Here is a 23270-nt window from a genome sequence, read left to right on the forward strand (position 1 = left end):
GCAACTTTGGGAGCTTTTTACATCTGTCCCACCTAGTTATGTGTGTCTGGTGAGTTTGGTTGACTTACCTCATTGGGAAGCTGCCGTTACGGCCCATTTTGCACAATACAGACTTTTGCCCGGAACGCAGTTTCTTTGCACGTTTTGTGGCTTATTACATCCCTGCCATGGAGTTATGCATAACTGGTAAGTTTGGTTGATATCGCTCATTCAGAAGTGGCCGTTCCGGCCATCCCATTCTGTTCCGGATGTTGTTTTGGGAGTTCTGGGGTTAATAGTGATATAATATTGGAATGGTATATAATGGTGATATAATATTGGAATGGTATATAATGGTATATAATGGTGATATAATATTGGAATGGTTTTAGTCCTAAAATACTGTTCCCAAGTGTTGCTAACACATGCCACTGTTTTCGGTATGGTTTTTTAATATAATGGGGTCGTTCCGGTCTGTTCCGTTCCGTTCCGGCTTTTACACCGTCCCAAAAGAAAAAGCCTGTAGCACTGATCAAGTGTTATCTATTTCCCCCCGCGCCCCCCGCCGACTCTGGGCGGTCCTTGCACCTCGCCCCGCTTACCTGGACGTTCCCACGCGGTCCAGGATCTCCTTTCATGGTCGGTGACGTAGAGGGGGGCGGGGCGTAGCGAGCCCTATTTCCCAGCTGCTCGCGCCCGCCTCTCTCTTGACTCAGAGGCGCCCAGAAGAGCACGTTGCACAGAGCGAAACAGAGAACCGCGTGGCTGCGAGGGCGAGCGAGCGGGCGGGCGCCGAGCACAGCACTTCACGTCACTTCACTTCGGTAAGGCTAAGTTCGGGGATGCCGAGCCGAGGGAGGGGGCCCTTGGATGCCTTTCTCACGAATCGGGACTTTTTTTTGTTTGAGCCTGGGTAGGTGGGGGGGACAGGACGGCAACTTATTCCACGCATTTGAGTTCTTCGGGACAGCAATTTTCCCTCCCCTCCCCCCCCAGTTTCTAAAAATGGTTTACCGTCGGGTTTGGGACTGGGTTTGAGGGCGATCGTGTAAGATGTTTTATTATTGGGGCATCTTCCCTCATCCACCCACAGCGTTGCTTCCCCCCCCTTATTCTCGCCAGGCTGCCTTGGTGTGTTCCCCCATACTTTGTATTGATGGATTGGTTACATTGTTATACTGCCTAATAACCCATGCTCTCTGGTGTGTGCCCCCCATAACTCACCCCTGTGCTGTGCGTTTCTTCCCCCATAATCCCCCCTGTGTTGTGTGTTTCTTCTCCCCATAGCTCACCCCTGTGCTGTGCATTTCTTCCCCCATAATCCCCCCCTGTATTGTGTGTTTCTTCTCCCCATAGTTCACCCCTGTGCTGTGCATTTCTTTCCCCATAATCCCCCCCATATTGTGTGTTTCTTCTCCCCTTCGCTCACCCCTGTGCTGTGCGTTTCTTCCCCCATAATCCCCCCTGTATTGTGTGTTTCTTCTCCCCATAGCTCACCCCTGTGCTGTGCATTTCTTCCCCCATAGCTCACCCCTGTATTGTGTGTTTCTTCTCCCCATAGTTCACCCCTGTGCTGTGCGTTTCTTCCCCCATAATCCCCCCTGTATTGTGTGTTTCTTCTCCCCATAGCTCACCCCTGTGCTGTGCATTTCTTCCCCCATAGCTCACCCCTGTGTTGTGTGTTTCTTCTCCCCATAGCTCACCCCGTGTTGGTGTTGTGCGTTTCTTCCCCCATAATCCCCCCTGTATTGTGTGTTTCTTCCCCCATAATCCCCCCTGTATTGTGTGTGTGTTCTCCCCATAGCTCACCCCGTGTTGGTGTTGTGCGTTTCTTCCCCCATAATCCCCCCTGTATTGTGTGTTTCTTCCCCCATGATCCCCCCTGTATTGTGTGTGTGTTCTCCCCATAGCTCACCCCTGTGCTGTGCATTTCTTCCCTCCCCCATAGATCACTGCTGTGCGTTTCTTCCCTCTCCCCATAGACCACTCCTGCGCTGTGCGTCCCCCCTCCCCCCCCCCCCCCCCAGATCACCCTGCACTGGTGTGTTCTATCCCCAGCCTGGGTTTGTGTGCCCATCGTCCGCTCTCCCCCACGCCTCCCGCGCCGTGCACGCGCGCTCCCACCCCCGTTTCCTGCCCGCCTCCCTGGCTTCTTTGACCCCCCCTCCCGCAGAGGCGCCTTCTGCCCCGCCGTTCTCCATCTCCACCCACCGCTTGCCTGCGTGATGCCCAAGTCCTCGCCCAGCCCTGCTCCCGAGTCCATCACCCAGGCCTGGGCGGCGGCGCGCGGCTTTGGTGGCGGCGGCCAAAGCTAACCGCTTTCCCAGCGCGGTCCCATTTCACGTCTACTCAGAAGCCACTGAGTTCAGTCGGGCTTACTCCCGAGTTGGCGGGCATGGGGCTGCAGCCGGACGCGTTAGTTTTGTAAATGCCACAACTTTCGCGCGTGTGGACGCCGTGCCTCCCCGGAATTCATGACGCGACCTTGTGTGTGGCGCCTCTCCCCTCCATCCCATAATCGCCTTTCTCCCCCCACCCCCGGGTCCATTTCCCCACACTGATTGCCAACATTGGTCTTCTCTCTTGTCTATTTCCAACTCCGCTGCTAATGCTCTCCTCCCCCCCCCCTTCGCCCCTTTCCCAAAAGCTGATGAAACTGCCCCGTAACTTGCCTTGTTTTGCAACCTGTGTCTTGATCAGTGCCTGCCTGTGGGGTGATGTTTGGAGGCGGGAAGGCTGCCTCCTCCTCCTCCTCAGAAACTCCCTCTCTCTTCTAGGCACTTTATTATTAAACAAATACATTCCTTTTCTCTGTCTCTCCCCCCTCCCAACCTTCCCCAAATGTTTCTGGCCCCCGTGCATTGGTTCATATAGAATCATAGAATAGTTGAGCTGGAAGGGGCCCAGAAGGCCATCCAGTCCAACCCCCTGCTCAATGCAGGAATCCACCTTAAAGCATATGCTGCATTGGGGTTGTTTTTTGTTTTCCTGGATCACTTAAGAATTGCCTTTGCTCCTCTAATCTGGGGGAGGCAGGTGTGTGTGTGAGGTGGGCCGCCCTCTGGTTTACAGATACACTGCCTCTGAACAGCAAGGTTCTGTGAATTTGTCTCTCTCAGCCTGGTCTCCTATACCCACCCACCCCATGTGTTGGAGTACAACTCCCATTTTCCCCACCAGTACAACTGGAGGGCATCAGGTTGGGGAAGGCTCATAGAATCATATAATTTATTATATTTCTTAGCCGCCCCATGAGCGGTTCGTAAAAATTAAAAAGTGCCAACGCGGGGTCAAAACTACACATGGGGTTCAACGCACGTAAGCATTGAACATATGTGTCTTCAGCCCCGCTCAGACAACACGCTAAACCATGCTGCTTAACCACAAAAATGCTTAATGGAATGCATTAACCTTAATGCATTCTATTAACTATTTTGTGGTTAAGCAGCATGGTTTAGCGCCCGCAGTGAGGATGGGAGGAGAGCAGGATTGGGACCGCAGCAGGCAGGGAGGAACCTTTCCCCTCCCCTTGCAATCTCGTGGAAAATCTACCCCCAAACGAGCCTTCCATTGTTGCATTTAATGTCATGGTGTAGATCAGCTCTAAAATGAGAGATATCGCCACATCTGATTTGGATTGGGGCCACTGTTCTTTGGGAGAGGATTAAATCACACACACACCCCTTTCTCCTGATCTCCCCCCACCCTGCTCCTGCATGAAGGGGAATAACAAAAGGGGTGAAGTTATCATTGGTGTTCCTGGAGAAAGGGGGAGGATGGGTGGGGGAGGATTTTGGAAGAAAATGGTGTATGTGGGGAAAGTTTTTATCCTCTCCCAGAGTGTGATAGTCCTGTTCCAAATTGGGTCTGCATGCACTTACACTAGAGAAAGAAAAAGAGCTATGGCATTAGCGGGATGTGTAGTTTGATTCTCAGTTCTGGCTTTTATAGGGTTTTGGTGTTGAGATAAGACTATGAATGTTATTGTGGGTTTGGCCTGATCCTGTCCAGAGTTGGGCATGCCATCGGCTCTGGATAGGATCGGGCACTGGCGTCTACATTTCTGAAGCCTTCCCCAAACCTGGCCCCCTGCAGATGTGTTAGACTACAGCTGTAGTCCAACACATCTACAGGGGGCCAGATTAGGGAAGGCTGCATTACCCATTGCAAAGTACTTTATCCTCCCAATGTGAGAATTGTAAAAGTGTTTTAAGATGTATGGTTGCCCTACCTCTTCCACACACCACACTTGTGTCTGGGTCTGCCACAGGTTCCCTGGAGGTGACCCTCTGTCTATGTTGCTGTGTAAGGTTGCTCACAGCACTGCTTAACACATCCCATTGTTCCTTAGAGGAGATGTGCCTCCCGCAAGCTGCTTTATGCTGGAGCCAGATACTGTATTTGGGGTAAACATGGGAAAGGCAGAACTCTTAAGCATTTGGAAACAAATGGTCAGGGCACAGTGGTGCCGGACTGGAGCTTAGGGATTGACAGGGCCTTCTTGGTGATGGTGTTGAGATTGGGGGGATTTCTTCTTGTCTAAGAATTGCTGGGAGTCCTCTTTGTTTGTCCTTGCCACTAGATGTAGTGATGGTCACCAATTTGGAAGGCTTTAAAAGGGGGTTGGATAAATTCCTGGAGGAGAAGGCTATCAAGGGCTACCATTCCTGATGGCTAAGTGCAACCTCCAGTATCCGAGGCAGTGAGGAGAACATGGGTGGGAGGCTTCTGTTGCACCATGTCCTGCTTTGTTGGTCCCTGGTCGGCAGCTGCTTGGCCACTGTGAACAGTGCTGGACTAGATGGACCCTCGCTCTGATCCAACATCAGGGCTCTTCTTAGGTTCTTCTGTTTTTAAACCAGCTTTCCCCAACTTGGAGCCTTCCAGATATGTTGGAATACAACTCCCACCATCCCCAGCCAGCAAGGACACATGCATTGCTGGTTTGGGATGGGAATTGTAGTCCCAACACACCTGGACGGCCCTAGGTTGGGGAAGGCTGCTTTAGGTGGTTCGTAAAGACTTTTTTTTATTCTAGTTGCCTTTTAATGCTGTTTGTGTTGTGTTTTTGGCTTTTAATGCTATTAGCTGGAGTTTTTAGTGTGGTGCTGCTGTTCATTATTGTGTAAATGGCTGCCACTTGACTGTTATTATTGCTCTGAGTGTGTAAGCCACTTTGATTTTACAGAGAACCTGGATATAAATATTCAGGTACCCCTCTCTCCCTCTCACAAAGTAGCCCTAAGAGCTGTTGTCATGCAGTGGAGCTACAAATCAGGAAGCTCCTTGTTTGACTCCGCCATGAACTCTGCAGTTGACCTTGGGCTCTCCACTCTCTGCCTCATTCTCCCCAGCTGCAATGCGAGGGATAATATTATCCACTTGCCTTAACATGGGTGCTGTAAGGATTATAATTAGTGCTTTGAATCGCTGACAGCGCTGCACAAATAATAAGTAGGGATGTAGAAGTTTAAAGGGTTCACCTTAAAGGATGTGAACTGTGAATGCCACCAACCCATGTTTCCAAACCTCTCTCCTGCAGATACACTTGCTCAGCTGTAGGAATTGACTGTGGGGCACCCTGCTATAATGTGGGGAAGAGGTGGTGGATTTGCAGGTGCTTATAGTATGCTGTATTTAGCATATAATCTCATTCATGGAATTTCCAAACTCTTTTTAAGTGCAGTTTTGTGATTGCTACCTCAATAACGTATTTGAAGTAGTTTGCCATAGTATTTATTTATTATTTATTAAATTTATATACCGCCCCATAGCCGAAGCTCTCTGGGCAGTTTACAAAAATAGTATTTCCATTTTACAGGAGGGAAATAGAGGCAGAGAGAAAGCGACTCGCCCATGGCCAGGCAAATGAGTCTGTGTCACAGCTGAGATTTGAAAATGGGACTGTTGTTATGGCTGGCTTGTGCAATACATTTTTCTGCATGCATGTCCACATCAGCTGTTCTGAGAGACCCTGGATATACGTGCACGGCTCATGGTTTGCTTACCTGGAAGTGGTGGATTCATTTATGTTGTACCCTTTTTACTAGCCAGGATAGATGGATGGATGACCTTATTTTGCTGTTTATTGACTATTGTAAACTGCCTTGGGGAGATAATCTATCCTGGAAGGCAGTTTAAAAATTTTTTTGATGAGGATAATGATGACGATGGACATTTTTTCATGGGACAGCGGTTGGGGGGTGGGAATGGTAGAATCTCTGTGTATTCTACTCCTGCCACTATCTGACATTTTAGTACAGGGCGACTTTTAGTGGGGAAAGAGACAAGATTCAGCCATGTTCAAAGACCCCATTCCAGGTCATGTTCAAACCTAAATTTTAAAAAAATAGGTTTAAGAATTTTATTGGCAATGTTTTACACGTCATCATATTTGTAGCAAGGACAAAATGCTTGCATGCTGTCTGTCTCTCTCTTGCTCATACATCTTTTTCTCCTGGACGGCTAAGGGCAGTGTACATATATATGCATTCTTCATATACAGTTCCATTTTTGTTTTGTCTTTATGACCCAGCGTGATGCATTGGTTAGAGGTGTTAGACTAGGAGAAGATGGCCCGGGTTCAAATCCCCACTGAGCCATGAAGCTCACTGGGTGATCTTGGCCCGGGGTTTCATAGGCCTCATCTACACCAAGCAAAATATTGCACTATGAAAGCGGTCTATAAAAGGCAGGAGCCACACTACTGCTCTATAGAAGTATTGGAGTGCCCTGACAACTGTTAGGGCCCATTGACACGGACCATATACTGCTTTTATAGTGCTATAACCTGCTTGGTGTGACTCCTGCCTTTTATAGACCGCTTTCATCCTGTTTTCATAGTGCAATAACCTGCTTGGTGTAGATTAGGCCAGAATTTCTTGTCCTCTCTCATTCCATCCTTTCTTCTTCCCCATGTGTTTTGGTCTGCAACAACCCTGGGAAGTAAATTAAGCTGAGAGATGATCTAGAAGGTAGAATTCTGTGTTTATCTCTCATCTTAACCTACCTCCCAGGTAGTCCAATGCATTATGGGAACAGAAATGCTGCGATGGAGAGGCTGCTTCCTCCTCGCATGATACCATTCCGTGATTTTATGGCGGAGGTGAGCTTTGGACGGAGGAATCCCCGTGGATAAGTACCACCGTTCTGCCAAATAGTCATAGAAATTCATTGGCACGCCCCGCCCACTCGCTTCCTCCCACAGCCCTTGCAAGGAGCCTGGGAATTTCCTGGGAGTGACATGAAGGTGTTGGGACTGCAGCTAGATAAGGAACGCTAGTGGGGAGGGAGGAGAACCAAGAGAGACTGAAAGCGAAAGAGGGAAACTGGGAAAGCCCCACTGCCCAGCAATTCCTTTAAAGTGAAACATGTGGGAAAGAATTCTCCCAAAAGTCCCTTGGTTTGTGGGTGGGGATGTCATAGGCATCACATTTTGAAGGCACAGGCCCATCAAGGTAGCAGGTTAATGCAGGGCAAAGAGTGTGATTTTAAACAACCATTTAGGTTACATTGATAAAAGGCTACCAATAGCTGCTAGTCATGATGGCTGTATATTACCTCCAGCATCGGAGACAGTAGGTTCCTGGATGACCAGTCGCTGGGCAGCAAGAGGAAGGTCCTATTGCACTCATGCGCTGTTTATAGGCTTCCTGTTGGGATATCTGGTTGGCCACTGTAGGAACAGAATGCTGGATTAGATAAACCTTTGTTCTGGTCCATCTGGGTCCCAATCCGGCCCTCCAGGTTCTGCAGATGGCCAGGAGCCTTTTATGGGGTCTACAATCCCTGACTGGCTAAGATACCCATGTGGATTTCCCACGTGGACCTGGTTCTTGCATTTGAGAGAGGGATGGTTGGCTTCCTCTTCTAAAGTCTGTTTAGAAAAGGGTCTGCTGTTTGTGGCATTGAGGCTCATCCCACCTTTGCCTCTGGTGAACAGGTTTGGCGTGTTCTTCTGTTGTTTCAAAACCTGTTTGGCCAGAGGTGGGGGGTGGGGGTGGCAAAGGAAATGCACGCCCCCCCCATGGAAAGCGAATGTTTATCACAAACCACTACCAGCTAGGGCCTGTCTTCAAGTTCAGAGCTGAAATTAATTCCAATGGAGAGGTGGTGGTGGTCACGTCTTGAGTTTGCATTTGGCCTGCAAGGGACCCCAACATGCCTTTAAAATCCGGATTTAGAATTTGAATCTGCGGATTTTTAAGGCCTTATTTTAGCAGATTGGGGGATGGGAGAAATCAAGTTTGATTTCTAATCTTTGCGATCCCCTGTGTGTTGCTAGGAATTGAAGCTTCTCCACTCCTCCCCTCTAACCCTCTGGTTCTCCTTATATTGTACTTTTATATTGGACCTGTTCAGACAACATACTAAATCAGGGTTAGGCCGCGAACCCTTTTTCAGCCAACTGTTAGTAGTGTGTGTGTTTAAACTTTGATTATGTGGTTCACAAGACACACCAAGTCATGGTTCACAGAAGACGCTAAGCCATAATGTTTAGCACAAAGTGCCCAACCACTGTGGCTTAGCGTGTCGTCCGAACAATGTCACTGTGTTGTTATATTGTGGTTTAAGTTTTATACCTTAAGTTGTTCTTTGTGGTTTTAATTTTTGTGAACCACCCGGAGAGCTTTGGCTGTTGGGTGGTATAGAAATGCAATAAATAAATACATAAATAACTCCCCCGTCCGCATACCCTTCCCCTTCCAAAGTCATTTATGGAACCCTGTTGTCCTATTTCTGGGCTCTTAATGTTCCCAGGATGCCACTTTGGTGTAATCTTTTTGGCTTTGCTTCCTTATGATGTCATTTGTTTTATTTTTCTCAATGTGACTCTTGAGATGACGATGAATGTAGGTGAGGCAGTTGATGCTGAAGCCAGACAACACCGTTGAGGTCATGATAGTCAGCAGGTCTTGCAACTTTTGGGGAAAGGGGGGCTGAACACCTGTGGCGTTCTTCACAGGTTCACAACCTTGGGGTGCTTCAAGACCTGCAAGCTGCACCCGAAAGTTTAGGTTGTGGCACTGGCCAGGTGTGCTCCAACTTGCATATTAATCTGTGCTTCTTGTTTATCGATAGGGCCAGAATCTGGCAACTGTCACCCATACCTTTGTAACTTGGAGGCTAGACTGCCTTAATGCACTGTAGCTTGGGCTGTTTCTCTGTTGGGGTGGATCACACAGAAGGACAGCCCTGCTTCGGGTTTGAAATGTTGGCATACTGCAGGGGGGCAGAACCTGGAGGGGCGGGGGGGGGGGCAGAACTGCCCCGTCTGGGTCCCAATCCGGCCCTCCAGGTTCTGCAGATGGCCAGGAGCCTTCCCTTAGTTCCAACCCCTTTCATCAGGCTACTGATCTTTTTACCATTTACCCAGCTTTTATGCACTTTCCTCCCACTCTAAAAGGTTGAAATGCCTCTCCTAAGAGTATTAAGTTCAAATTTGTTGATATTTCCCCCCACTACTGGAATGTCTTCCCCTCCAGGCTTTTCCCGAAATGGAATTCAGTCCTCGGACTAAAAGAGGTTCAAAACCTCCAGGTTCTACCATCCCTGCGCCCAGGATGTTCTCTCCGGCTCACTGCTTGCGATCCTCCAGATCTTTTGGCTTACAACTCCCATTAGCCCTAGCCAGCATAGCCAATGATAGGGGATGATGGGAGTTGTAGGCCAAAACCTCTGGAGAGCTACGCGTTGGTTCGCTGTTCTTTCCAACAGGAAGACCGAATTCTACAAGGGTTGGGGGGGGGCGGAGAATGCCACCTCCTTTGCAAAATTTATGAATGGCCGTAGTGCCTTGGAAATGTGGGGTGAGGTTATGCTGGGCCACAACGGATGAAAACATTTTGTCCTGCTTTGCAGCATTCATGTCTCGTCCTGGTAAACAGCGAGGGCAGTAGACGCCTTTGCAACATCAAGCCATAAATCTTTTTATCGTGCGGGCTGCCTTGGGTGAGAGGTCATAGTTCAGTGTGTGTGTGTGTGTGTAAGCGAACGTGCACAGAGTCTTATGCCTGTGTTGATGCAAAACAACACACGACGCACACATGCGCACACAAACACACACACCCCTTTCTATTTTCATTTCCCCCCTTCCTAGCCCAGCCTCTTATGTTGCAACCTTTTGCAACTAACGCTGTGTGTACTTCCGTGTCCTGTAACTGGCAGGTACTCGCCTGAGACGGGCTGTTCCAGGAAATGGGGTGGACCAATTTCTAGCTGGAAGGAAGAGTTTGTTCGTGAAGTGCTGTGGCGATACAGGCCTGTGGTTGTTATCTAGTGTGTGCTGCGTATATGTGATGGGGTGGAGAACTGCTTGGTTTTATCGGGAGAAGGGTCTGTTCACCCCTACCTTTTCTGAGAGCCCCCTTAGCTACTGTTTTAGAATGCTCTGGGAGGGGGCTGGTTTGGCTAAAATTGGGGGAGTTGAGTGGGCCTTGTTCCAGGGTCCTCCTACCTCCCCACCACAGGAATTTGATCCTTAAATGAGTGCTTAGCCATGCAGCTTCCTAGGGTAACTTTGGTCCAGTCTTTATCTTTGGAGGAAAGGAGAGCAAGGAATGCAGTAGACTGAAGGCAGAAGCTCTTCTTATTGTCTGCTGTCTTAAATATTCCTTTAAAGTTCTCCTTAACCAGGAATATTTTTCCTCCTGTCCAAAATGCATGGACTTGGGAGCCCTTCTCTCTTGGGTGTTGTGCATTGCTACAATTAAGGGGTGTGATGTTAATAAAAATGATGGAGGGCATAGCCCATCAGCTCCCCCCTCCCTTCAGAAGGCTGATTTGGTTGAGTTCTGCTTTGACTCTGGACCAAATCAGACATTGCTTTGCATCCATATCTAGAAGCTACATTCTTTTTTATATTTTTATTCTAGAGTAAATGAAGTTCAGATCTTAAAAGCCCCCTACCCCCAAGACTAGGGTCCTGATCTGGCCCAGGAGGGCGCTGTTTTTTAGGATGTTTTTAATGATGTATATTATGTTTTCAGTTTTATGTATTCTATTGTTTATTGTTGTTCCCTGCCTCGATCGAAATGGAGAGGCAGGTAAGAAATAAATTTTATTATTGTTATTATTATTGCACAGTACTTCACAAATGAATAAAAAGCAAAGAAAATGAAGCTGCTAGATATGGATCTAAAATAATATCTTGTCGAGGCCCTCATTGCCAGGAATCCTACTCTTTGTCCCAAAGGCAGATGGTTAGTTGACCTTGCTTGATAGCATGTGGCTTGGCTCACTCGCTTGAGTCACCTAGTGCTGTTGGCCCTGCGGACACCTGTTTACCATAGCCTCTTGTTTGCCTTGCCAGGTTGGATCTCTGGTGGCCAATGTTTTTCCCGGGAAGTAGACTGCCAGTTGCGTCCAGAATATGAGAGAATGCTGCTTGTGTGTGAGCTGTATTGATCTCAGATGGTCTTGATGGTCTTCTCCATAGGGGCTCTTCCTGTCCAGGGGAGCTGCAAACCCTTAGTGCAGTGGTTCCCAAAGTGGGCGGTATTGCCCCCTTGGGGGTGGTGGGATTGCATAGGGGGGCGTTAAGAGGCAAGGAAGCGGCGGGTGGGGGGGCTCGAGGTGGTCTTCTCCGAGAAGCGCCTCTCCAGAAGGACTTAAAACCCAGGGACACTTTTATGGGAGAAGATAGTTTGGTCCTAAGCCATCTACGGGAAGAATCCACACATGTATTAATACCATTTAAGAAGAGTCCTTTTAACGGTGAATTGAAATATTTCAAAAGCACCAAAACACTAATGAAGAGACATACCCTGCTTGGTGTGCCCTGCCATGCCGGCTGCAAAACAGAGGCGTTCACTCTCTTTTCCCTCCCTCTCTCGGCAAGCCTGCGGCGGGTGCTTTGGATTTTTAATAAATATTCAATTAACTGTTACTGTTTTGAATTTTATTCTTATTATCTTCCTTAGTGGGTCGTTGAAAACCACTATTCTGAATAATGATTTTTATAGGGTAGGGTAGGGGGCGCTGGGCATGAGTTTGTGGAACCAAGGGGGCGGTGACCTGAAAAAGTTTGGGAACCACTGCCTTAGTGCAAGGGTGTCATTAGGGGTCGGCATTCCTGGGCATGTACCAAGGCCCACAAAGAAGTCAGGAATCTGGAGGGGGGGGCTGGTTCTGCTGCTGCTCCCCTTCCTTGTTGTCGCTGTGTGTTCACCTTCCTTTTATGATCGTGTCAGCGGCCATGAGGAGAAGGATCAGCAGTTCCCATATGTCTTGCTTTTCCCCTTTGGGTGGTGGTGAGGTTTGGGCGTAGGGCAGTTTCCCCCAAACTGGGGTCCTCCAGCTGTTTTGGACTACAAGCATTCCTGACCATTGACCATGCTGGTTAGGGCTGATGCAAGTTGAAAGTCAGAGACATCTAGAGGGCACCACTTTGGAGAGGCCAAGTGGGTGGGCAGCAGTGGTGTGCAGGAGACCTGTCCACCCACTCGTCTGTTCGCAGCTCAGTTTGACCTGTATGGCACTGACCGGGCAGGGGAGTTGGATTGGATGGCCTCTGGGTTTCCCCCTGGTTATGTAGCAAGAAAGCAGTCTGGTTTTGCCTGGCGTGTATGTGTGTGCGCGCGTTCCCTGATGTAAGAGGCCTGCAATCTCCCTTCCCCTTGTTCAGTGACTCACGTCTCTATCACAGGCCCGAGTCATTTCTCACGCTCTGTGTTGCAACTTTAGAGACAAAGGCCTTCCTTGTGCCAAAGGGGAAACCTCGGCTACCTGCAATTGGGACACCGGGCAGGTGGACGCAGGGCCTGCTGTGTTCCTCTGGCAAACAGGGGGCGTTCTGAAAAGATTGGCTTCGTTCGCTTTGCCCACACTCCAGGCGCTGACTGGGAATTCCTCTTTCCTCCGCAGGACACACGACTGACGCCCCGCGATGAAAGCAGCAGTGGAAAAAGCAGTGCGGTTCATCACCCGCCTGGTGAACCGGCACGAGAAGCTGAACAGTTGGCAGGTGGAGTATTTCGGCGAGTGCCTGACCGCGATCCTGTGTGAGCGCTACACTGATCATTGGTACCCAGATAAACCCCTCAAAGGACAAGCCTACAGGTAAACGAGGGTGATTGGGGTTATTTTTTAAAAATAAATTGATGGGAGATGCTGTCAAGTGATGTTTACCTGGTAGATTTGCCTACTTTAGGAGCAACACCGAAGTAAACTGATGTCCAGGTTACCAAAACCTCAATCTAAGAGGGCTACGTTGCTGTTGTTTGAAATTGTGAAGGAAGTATTAGAATTTCAGTAAGAAAATCTGCCGTTCATTGTTAGAAATATTTTTATGTTTTTTTCTTCTTTTCATTCTGTATTTTGGCAACCCGCTGGAACCCAAAGAGCTTTAAAATCAACAACCAAAAGCCAACTTGTGACCCACCCTAAAGCTTTAAATGGTGACACCCGCCATCTGAAACACTCGTATTAGGGAGTCTGTTCCTTTAAACACAGTGGGGCTTAATTCAGAGTAAATGTGGTTAGGCTTACGCTGTTCAGTTGCAATCTTGCGTGCACTTACCTGGAAGTAAGCCCCACTGAACACAGTGGTTTTTACTTCTGAAAAGGCTTGTGCTATGTTCATCTGCCGATTCAACAGATCTAATTCAACACGTTCATTTGAACATGGCTTAAATTCTGAATGTAAAAAAACCAATGTATTGCTTATACATTGTTTTTTTTACATTCAGAATCTAGCCATGTTCAAATGAACATGTCTTCGAAATCTGGGAAAGGTACAGGGAGCTTCTAATATGAAATCCCCAAGCATCACCCCTGGACTCCCAGTGAGCTTTGTCAGTGCATCACCCTCCCCAGTAGCTTTTTAAAAATAATAGTCAAGGGGTGGAGGCTTCACTAAAGATAGGGTGTTCAGGTCCCTTTATTTTGAACACCCCACCAGTCTTTACAATGGTTCTGGAAAATCTGTCTCGGGTGAACTATGATATGGGAATCTCAGAATTCTAGGTGAACTCCTAACCCTGCCCCCTAAAATGCACACTGAGAGCATTTAATTTCTAAAATGAGAGAGTCACCAGGGGTCTTGCTCCCTAATCCCAGGAAGTGAATATTTCTTTGTCTCTCTCCCGTTCTTGACATTATATATAAAATTTCCCCTTCCCCATATCGATGTATTTCATATCAATATCTACAGGGAGACAGTGGGTTGGGTATGTATGCTTGCCGTTTTGTTAATAATCAACAACTAAACTGCACATGTTCAGAGGCATTCTGGTCTTGGGTTTGCAAGCAGATGCCAGTGCTGAGTCCTGAATGGCCACAGTTCAACCTGAGTGAATTTTGGTTTCTTGGCTAGCCCAAAGGCCGTTCTGCTGTTGTCGCTTTTACGAAAACCAGAATGCTAAAACGGCGCATCGATGACTTAAATGTGTAAAACGATCACCAAAGCAACACACGCAGTTTAGTTTAATGAAATTAGATCTGCAACAGCTGCAGATTCAGGAACAAAATTGTGATTTTTACACTTCAGAAGAAATTGAGTGTTTCTCTTTAACAGGAACATTACAGGCTTTTCCCAGCAAAGGAAGCAAGTAGATGGTTGCATAAAGAGGGCAGGGACGGGCTTTATGTGGAAATCCCTCCATGAATGCAGAACCCAGTCTCATATTTGATCTTGCACTATCAGGCTTTTGGGATTCTGTGAGGCTGAGAGAGTGAGTGAGTGAGTTCGCACTACGGATTTCCAGACTGTTGTGAGATTTGAAATAGAGATGTCTTTGACCACGTTCTAGCCAAGTCCCATTTCATGACCTCAGTTGTTTTGCAAGAATGTGACATGCAGTATTGAAGGAGCTGGCGTCTCTCTTAGGTAGCTGATTTGCAGGAGACCCAGGGCCAGCACCAGACTATATTGCGCCCTAGGCAGGCGCGTTCTGAAGCCGCCGCCCCCCGCTCGCTCACTCACCGCCCCCTCACTCGCCTGCCCACCCGCTTGCTCACTCACTCACTGCTCCCGCCCACCCCCACCCGCTTGCCGCTCCGGCTCCCCCCTCGCTCACACGCTCCAGCTCCCCCCATCGCTCGCCCGCCGCCCTCGCTCGCTCACTCACCGCTACGGCTCCCCCCTTGCTCGCCCACTCACCGCCCGCTCCCTCCCACTCCTGGCTTTGAAGCCAGGATGTTGGGGTTGGGGGACGGGGCAGAGGCTTTGAAGCGGCGCGCCTGGAAGTGGCTTCCTGGCGCGCCATACTGAAGCCTCCACCTCCAACCCCAGCATCCTGGCTTCGAAGGAGCCAGGATGCTGGGGTTGGGCAGAGGCTGGGGTGGCAGCTTTGGAACAGCACACCTGGAAGCTGCTCTAGGAGAGCAGCTTCCCAGTACGCTGTTCGGCGCCCTCGTTTGCTTGGTGCTCTAGGCAGCCGCCTGAGTTGCCTGTATGGCAGCACCGGGCCTGAGGAGACCTGCAAGTATTTCTGACTCCCCGTTGTTTTGCCAGCAGCAAATTTATTTTCCCTCGCCCTTAAACTATACTGCTGAAATGAAGAATATATAAAACACGTATATAATGCAATATGAAGTTTCCTCTCCAGAATCATTAGATACTTGCTCAATTAAAGTTCATATTTAAAAGACAAAAGTCAAATTAGACCTAGAAGAACAGCAGTTATATTTTTATCTTCGAGGCTGCACCTTGTGCTCTGCACTGTGATTCCAGGCATTGACCTGGTTCGCATGTAACAATAGCAAATCTTGGGTTCTCGACGCTTAGTAGTTCGTCAACCCACAATTTGCCACCGCTACATGCAAACAGGCCTATTGTGAACACCCTTGACTTTGTTCGCACTGTTTGTCCGGTATGCTATGAAGCAATGGTCTAATGCCTTTTTTTTTTAATGGAGTCGATTGTTTGCAGAGCAAGCTGTGAAATAACTGCATTGTACCTCTCAAGGCTATTTGTCTGATAGAACCGCAGTTTGCATACCAGCTGGCTGCTCAGCCTGTGTCACTAGCCTGCAGGTCGGACGGCAGTTTTGTTTGTAAGGCGCTATCTAGAGCTTGTTGTGCTATAGATTATTAGCTGGCAGTTCTTGTTTCAGAGTATTACACTCTTGTGCACACCCTGTACCCAAGGGTAGTGCCAGCACACTCCTGCCTGTTTACTTTCAGGTTTTTTATCATAGAATCATAGAATAGCAGAGCCGGAAGGGGCCTACAAGGCCATCGAGTCCAACCCCCTGCTCAATGCAGGAATCCACCCTAAAGCATCCCCGACAGATGCTTGTCCAGCTGCCTCTTGAAGGCCTCTAGGGTGGGAGAGCCCACAACCTCCCTAGGTTATTGGTTCCATTGTCGTACTGCTCTAACAGTCAGGAAGTTTTTCCTGATGTCCAGCTGGAATCTGGCTTCCTTTAACTTGAGCCCATTATTCCATGTCCTGTGTGAATGGTGTTTTGGCTAGATAAGGAACAGTACTTCGGAGAACTGGAACCATTTAGTATATAAAAGTGGGAACTGCAACAAAATGTTACAGCGTGGAGTGTTCTTGGCCAGTTTGCCAGCCAATCTGCCATGCCTAATTTAAGGATATTCCATTCTTTAACCAGATTTTCTGTCTCTCCTCCCCACCATGGCATTGAGGATGCTCATTCCTCATTGGGGTATTTTTTTTATGTCTCCCTCACCCCCTCTCACTTTAGGGTAAGGCTTCTTCATGCTTCTGCATACCTTGAGGGTCCCCTGATCTTGCTGATACTTCACACATAGATGATGCTGTGCGGCTACGTGGAACTTGGCATTTGGAGCATTGAGTTTGCAATTACTGTGATGATGGTTATGAAGCCTTCCTTTTTTCTTTTTCTTTTTTAAAAAAGATGTACTCATTTACACATTGTATAGGGTGGCGTTCTCCAACTAGGTACCATCCAGCTGTGTTGGACTACAATTGGCATCATTTCTTGATGGGAATTGTATTTTGACACATCTGGAGAGCTCCAGGTTGGGGTAGACTGGCATTAAGAGTTGCGATTCTTGCAAGGTCCTTGCTTGCCCTTAAAAAACAGCAACCACAAAGAATCACATGGCGCCTTAAGGATGAGTAAACCTATATATTTACCCGGTTTGCACGTAACAGCAAGCCACCGTGGGTGGATTTCACTGCGGAGACTGCTGTTGCGGTGTGCCCCCGACAGCTTGAATTTTCAAAATGGCGGCCAGCGCCACTACAACGGGAAGAGAAGTCTTCTTGTTACATGCGAGCCGTCTCACTCTGCTGTGGAAATTCTGTAGGTTGCAACCCGTTCCTTGAATATCGGGCCAAACCTCTGCATTTGGGATGCACATTCAAATTTCTGTGGAACATTTGCATTCAGAACTTGAAATGGGAAGTGTTGGGCAGATTCTGAATATGCCCTCTTCAGAGTTTCATCTGAAAGAAGGGGGCGGGTGGTTGGTTGTTGGGCCTTCATAGGAGGCTTAGAGCTTACTAGATGTATTTGGGCAGGTCTCACTTACTCAAGCTAAGCTACCTTGCAGGATTGTTGTGGAGATCAAGGGGGGGGGGCAACCAAAGTGGCTTCCTTAAGTCTCCTTGGAGGAAGGGTTGGGTGAAATGAATAAAAGCAGTGGTGGTGGTGACAGATGACAAGTTGTGTGGTTCTCTTGTATAATGATCCTAGGATCCATCTCATTCTAAACCTAGGCTCTCTTTTTCTCCTTCCTCCCAGGTGCATCCGGATTAATCAGAATCATCCTGTAGATGAGTCGCTCCTGAAAGCTTGCCAAGAATCCGGCCTGGATTACTCGGAGTTGGCGTTGCCTCGGGAAATCACCATCTGGATTGACCCTGACGAGGTCTGTTGTAGGTGAGTATGCAAGGCTGAGCTAATTTTTAACACTAAAACCTGAAGAACTAAAATGCCTAGGAGAATAAACAGGTCCCAAAGCAACCGCAGTGTAGATGCCAGGTGAGCCTCTCTGGGATTCCACAATCAAGGCGCCACCACCGAAAAGCCCTTTCCTTAGTAGCTGCTCACCTCACTTTATTTGGCGGGGGCACCCAGAGCAGGGCCTCTAGAGATGATTTTGGGCTCCAGGCAGGTATAAAAGGGAGGAGGCAACCCTTCAGATCACCTGGCCCCAAGCCGTTTAGGACTTTAGGAACGCTCTTCCAGAACATTTGAGAACTACAAGTTCAACCACAGCTTTTAAAGCTCAGCTAAAAACTTTTCTTTTTCCTAAAGCTTTTAAAACTTGATTTTGTTCTGACTTTATACTGTTAGTTTTACCCTACCCAGTGCCTGTTTACCCTACCCTGTGCCTGTTTGCATTCTCTTCCCCTCCTTATTGTTTTATTATGATTTTATTAGAATGTAAGCCTATGCGGCAGGGTCTTGCTATTTACTGTTTTACTCTGTACAGCACCATGTACATTGATGGTGCTATATAAATTAATAATAATAATAATAATAATAATAATAATAATTAATTTGAGAGTTCACGCCAGCACTTTGTAAACTAACATATCTTGGGGCGTAGATAAAGGAGTTAACCCACCTGTGCTCTGCAAGCATACACCACAAACGTGGGGGAATCACAGCCCAGCGTGGGCAGCAGAAGACACCGGCCGAAACATGGCTCAAACCCTTCTGCGACGTGGGAGGTCTCATTTCCTTGCTAAATGGCAGCAGGAAAGGTTGCTCTGCAAGGCTGCAGCAAGTGGGAAATAGAGATGTCTGTTTTGTGAAGCGCCCAGAGAGCTTCAGCTATTGGGCGGCATAGAAATGCAATAAATAAATAAATAAATAAATAAAAATTTAGGTCTCCTGCACCTTTGAATAGCTTCATAACAGACTGAAAATTGACCAGGCAATGGCTTTCTCAGCACGGGGAAAGCTTTGCCTGTTGAATTTCTGCCTGTTGCAAGAGCAGTACCGACAGCCCTAAATCGAAAGCTTCTGTGCTTGACCTTTCTTGTCTCTTCCTCCTCCGCTCAGGCTTAGGGAGAACAGCCGCCACTTCCAGGTGAAAGACGAGGAGCCCCGCAGCGGGAAAGCCAGTCCGGAGCTGGTCACGTCGGACTACCATTCTGAGTCTCCCTCGGAGTGCTCGTCGGAGGACGAGGGGATGGCCAGGGCTTCGACAAGTGAACCGGAGAGGAGCAAGGCCAAACAGGTGAGAGAGAAAGATCCCTGGAATTGAAGTTAATTTGGAGGCGAGGGCTCGTGTAGCAAGAATCAGAGTAAGAGGAGGGCCTGGGTTGTTTCTCATCCTGTACTAAAAGCACAACATCTCATTTCCTTTTCATCTGAATGTTGCAGAGGTGGGTCAGAGGGGAAACCGAGCAGGATGCCCTAAAGTCTCTGCAGAGCAAAGATCCCTTTTCTTCACCCTTTTTCAGGCCCACTTTTTAACCCTTTTGTCTGTGTTTTAAGCACAGGTGATCATCTTTCTATTCTCTTTCCCCCATCTTTTTCTCATTCTCCTTAAAATAAATAAGTTAAATTTATAAATGAACATTAATAATAATAATAATAATAATAATAATAATAATAATAACAACAATAATAATAATAATAGAACGCAATCTGCTTTAGAGCAATCCGTGACCCACTTGCGGAAGGCTGGTGCTTTAGGTGACTTGAGTGAGTGAGCCTAGCTACGTATTGTAGGCACAGTTAAAACGTGTATGCTTGCATGCACCCCAAAAGATTTCCAGGGTCACTACCCAATCTGAATCCAGCCCGCCCCTCCCAAAATCTCCCATCCTTCAAGGGGTGCTGTCTCTGGAGATCTCAGTTCGGGGGTCCCCGGTTCAAGGGACTCATGGTGCCAGATCTTCACCAAGCAGGATAAAACACTTTGAAAACATTTCGAAAAACGGTATATGGAGTGTGTCCTGGGCCCCTACAGTTGTCAAAACTATTAAACCATTTTAAAGAAATACAATTCCATCATCATCATCATCATCATCATCATTATTATTATTATTATTATTATTATTATTATTATTATTATTATTATTATTATTGCAGTAGTGTAGATATTGCCATGGTTGGCAGTTTCCCACTCTCACTAGGTGCTGGGGCCTGCGTCCAAGTCCAGCATGTCCATAGCATGAACCTCTAGTCTTCCTGGTCTGGTTGGCCTCCCTCTCCAAAATCCTGGTCATTGATTGTGCATCAGTGTAAAAGGGTGTTAACTGGAAGCTCATCTGCAGGAGGTTGTCCCTGATTGGGGAAGTCTCAAGAACGCTTATTTAATAGTAGTAATTCAGGTCTCCTTCGACTTATGGCAACCCTATGAATCAGCGACCTCGGTTCCGTTCACATCTGTTGTTAAACCACCCTGATTTCGTGTCCGTATCTTCCTTTACGGATTCCATCCAGCTCTTGTTTGGTTTTCCTCTTTTCCTTCTTCCATCTGTCTTTTCTAATGAGTCCTTTCTTGTCATTAACTGTCCAGAGTATGTCATAAAGTTTCAACAGTAATCCCGATTGGATTTCTGTAACGTGCTCTACGTGGGGCTGCCTTTAAAGAGTGTTCGGAAACTCCAGCTGGTTCAAAGAGCTGCAGCCAGATTGTTGACTGGGGCTGGTTACAGGGAGCAGACAACTCCCCTGTTAAAAAAGGCTCCACTGCCTTCCAGTCTGTTTCCGGGCACAATTCAAAATGCTGTTTATGACCTATAAAGCCCTATATGGCTCAGGTCCAGGTTATTTGAAAGACCGTATTCTCCCTTATGAGCCTGCCCGTGCTTTGAGATCTTCTGGAGAGGCCCTTCTTTCAGTCCCATCATCTTCAAAGGCACGCTTGGTGGGAAGGTGGGAGAGGGCCTTCTTAGTGGCTGCTCCAGTGCTTTGGAACTCTCTTCCCGGGGAAGCTAGACTGGCTCCCTCCTTGATGGGCTTTCGGAAGCAGGCAAAAACCTGTTTGTTCCAGCAGGCCTTTGGAGAGTAATTTGGTCCCCCATCTATGTTAATGGCTTGTAATTTTGTTGTGCATTTTAAACGTGTGTTGTTTTTTTACATTTCTTTTCCTATGTTTTACAATGTATATTTTAAACTTTGTAAGGCCGCCTTGAGGCCCAGGATCGGGCAAAAGGCGGGATACAAATAAATACAATACAACAACAACATTTTTGCTTCTAGTGAGAGGTCTGGCTTAATTTGTGTTCTAGGACCCACTCGTTTTGTCCTTTTCTGCAGTGCACGGTATCTGCAAAACCCTCCCGATTTTGACAGCTCTTCTGTTTCTTCTTTCTTCCAGGCTACTCAGTATTACTACAATACCCCGTCTCCTCTCTGGATCCCGCACCCTCAGATGGTGGTCAGCTACATCCCCGCCTACCAGCCCGTCACCTTCTATTACATACCACCGGCTACTGTCCCAAAACCGCCGGTCACCAGGAAACCCAACCCGAACCTGGTGAAACGCCTCACCAAGCGGGCCTCCAAAGTATGAGGGTTGTGGGGAGGTGGAGGAGAGAAAGTGAGGCCAGGTGGAGCCTGTGGTTCCTGATCACATGCCTCAAGCAGAGTTGTGCGTGTTTCAGGGTTGGGGGGTGGGTCACCTTGTTTCCATGGTGCTAAACGACTGTAGCATTCAGATTGTGTATATTACTTCGCACTTGATCGTGCACTTGGAACCGGAAGCCTGGGTTTTAACATGGGTCTGGCAGAGGAAAAGAAATTGGGACTAGGACACCTGGGTTCTTTTCTCTGCTCTGGAAGGGAAAAGGGTGTCTAGTAGTTAGAGCAGTCTAGGCAGGGGAGCTGGATTTAACAAAGTTTCTATTATTAAGCTCTTGGAGAGGATTGAGGTTTAGTGGGAAAGAATTCTCACCCCTTCAGCCATTTCCTTTTCTCCAAACATTTTAGCGCTTCTGTAAAAATGGCATAATAATGGAAACTTTGTATATTCTGCACTTTAAAAAATAACAAGAAAACAGAAATTCTGCTGCTGCCAAAGAGGGGATAACCATTGTTGACCTCTGTTAATTCATTGTACATTTGCATATGCTGGCTTATTTTGCATAACTTATTCTGCTTCTGCGGGGCAAAGATGACTAGAGCTATGTGTCCCCTGTCTGTGGCTGCTCTTCTTTCTGCCTGCCCCATCATTTCCAGCCTCTGAAATTTCTCCCAAGTATTTCCCTTGCACTTCCAGTTCTTTTATTTTTACAACTTTAAGGGCTATAAAATATTTTTTAATTAGAATGCCAAATGTTGTATCCAAAAGCCATTTCTATGCTTGCCACAGTGGGCTCTGGGAATACCCACAGCTGCAAAGATAATACTTACCTACCTCAAGCAATGCTGATGTAAAGAGGAGTGAGCAAGGGAGAGTTTAACTATTATATTTTGAAGGATTTTTGGAGCTTGACTTGAATGACTTGTTGTTGGGCAAAGTATTATTATTGTTATTATTATTATTATTATTATTGTTGTTGTTGTTAATAATAATAGTTAATATATATCCTGTAAATAACAATTGCGAGCTTTTTAATTTATGGAATGCGCTTAGTTGTGTAAATATCTTACCTGCAGCTTGTTTTTATGCACCATTGATACAATGTATTTTTACCTTTTTTAAAAACCAAATCTTTCTATGAAAAGCTTGAAAATGATTTATTAAAAAAAAAATATAAAACGATGCTAGTGTCTGCAACTGTTGAATGGATGGTTTTCTGTTTTCAGGGAGGGTGCTCAGATGGAGAGGAAGAGATAAGGGCTCCTGTACCTTTAGTTTCCACCCTAACAGGTTTCCACCCTAATGAGCTCATAGTCTTAAAAATATTGACAAGGTGGAAGGTAAAAAGGGTGAATCTGTGGTGGGCGGGAGAGAGAGAGAGAATATGTTGTTGTCCAGTTCAGTTGCAAGTTTTTAGTCTTCCTTTCAAAAGGGACTGAGGCTGATACCTTGAACCCACCCTAGTTTTCAGGCAGGATTGGAGGGAAGACAGCAGCACGCAGGTTACCCATTTATACACACACTATACATACATATATACACACACACACACACACACACACACACACACACACACACACACACACACAGGGTGACCATATATATGAAAAAGAGGACAGGGTTTCTGCACCTTTTTAACAGTTGTTTAGAAAAGGGAATTTCAGCAGGTGCCATTTGTATGCATTTAGCACTTCGTGAATTTCTCTCATCACCACAGTTAAAGCTGCAGGAGCCCTGCCTAGCATGACCAGATACAAAAGAGGGCAGGGCTCCTGCAGCTTTAACTGTGGTGATGAAGAGGGAATATCACCAGGTGCTGCCTGCATACAAACGACACCTGCTGAAATGCCCTTTTCTATACAACT

General features: G+C 47.2%; 1 protein-coding gene across 1 annotated transcript; it reads left to right on the plus strand.

The window, feature by feature from the left end:
* The first annotated feature begins 764 nt into the window (after positions 1 to 764).
* Positions 765 to 22485, plus strand: LOC134407938 (protein BTG3-like). Its single transcript, XM_063139947.1, has 5 exons — positions 765 to 803; positions 12844 to 13038; positions 17661 to 17798; positions 18930 to 19107; positions 21202 to 22485. The coding sequence occupies exons 2-5, from the start codon at positions 12866 to 12868 to the stop codon at positions 21394 to 21396; spliced, it is 684 nt and encodes a 227-aa protein (XP_062996017.1). The 5' UTR covers positions 765 to 803; positions 12844 to 12865; the 3' UTR covers positions 21397 to 22485.
* Positions 22486 to 23270: the final 785 nt, after the last annotated feature.

The sequence above is a fragment of the Elgaria multicarinata genome, chromosome 13 (genome assembly GCF_023053635.1).
Source record: "Elgaria multicarinata webbii isolate HBS135686 ecotype San Diego chromosome 13, rElgMul1.1.pri, whole genome shotgun sequence".
Classification (NCBI taxonomy): Eukaryota; Metazoa; Chordata; class Lepidosauria; order Squamata; family Anguidae; genus Elgaria; species Elgaria multicarinata.

Coding starts and splice junctions, on each gene's coding strand:
- LOC134407938 (XM_063139947.1), top strand. CDS start 12,866: ATGAAAGCAGCAGTGGAAAAAGCAGTGCGGTTCATCACCCGCCTGGTG. Junction 13,039..17,660: donor CTCAAAGGACAAGCCTACAG/GTAAACGAGGGT, acceptor CCTTCCTCCCAG/GTGCATCCGGATTAATCAGA. Junction 17,799..18,929: donor CCTGACGAGGTCTGTTGTAG/GTGAGTATGCAA, acceptor TCCTCCGCTCAG/GCTTAGGGAGAACAGCCGCC.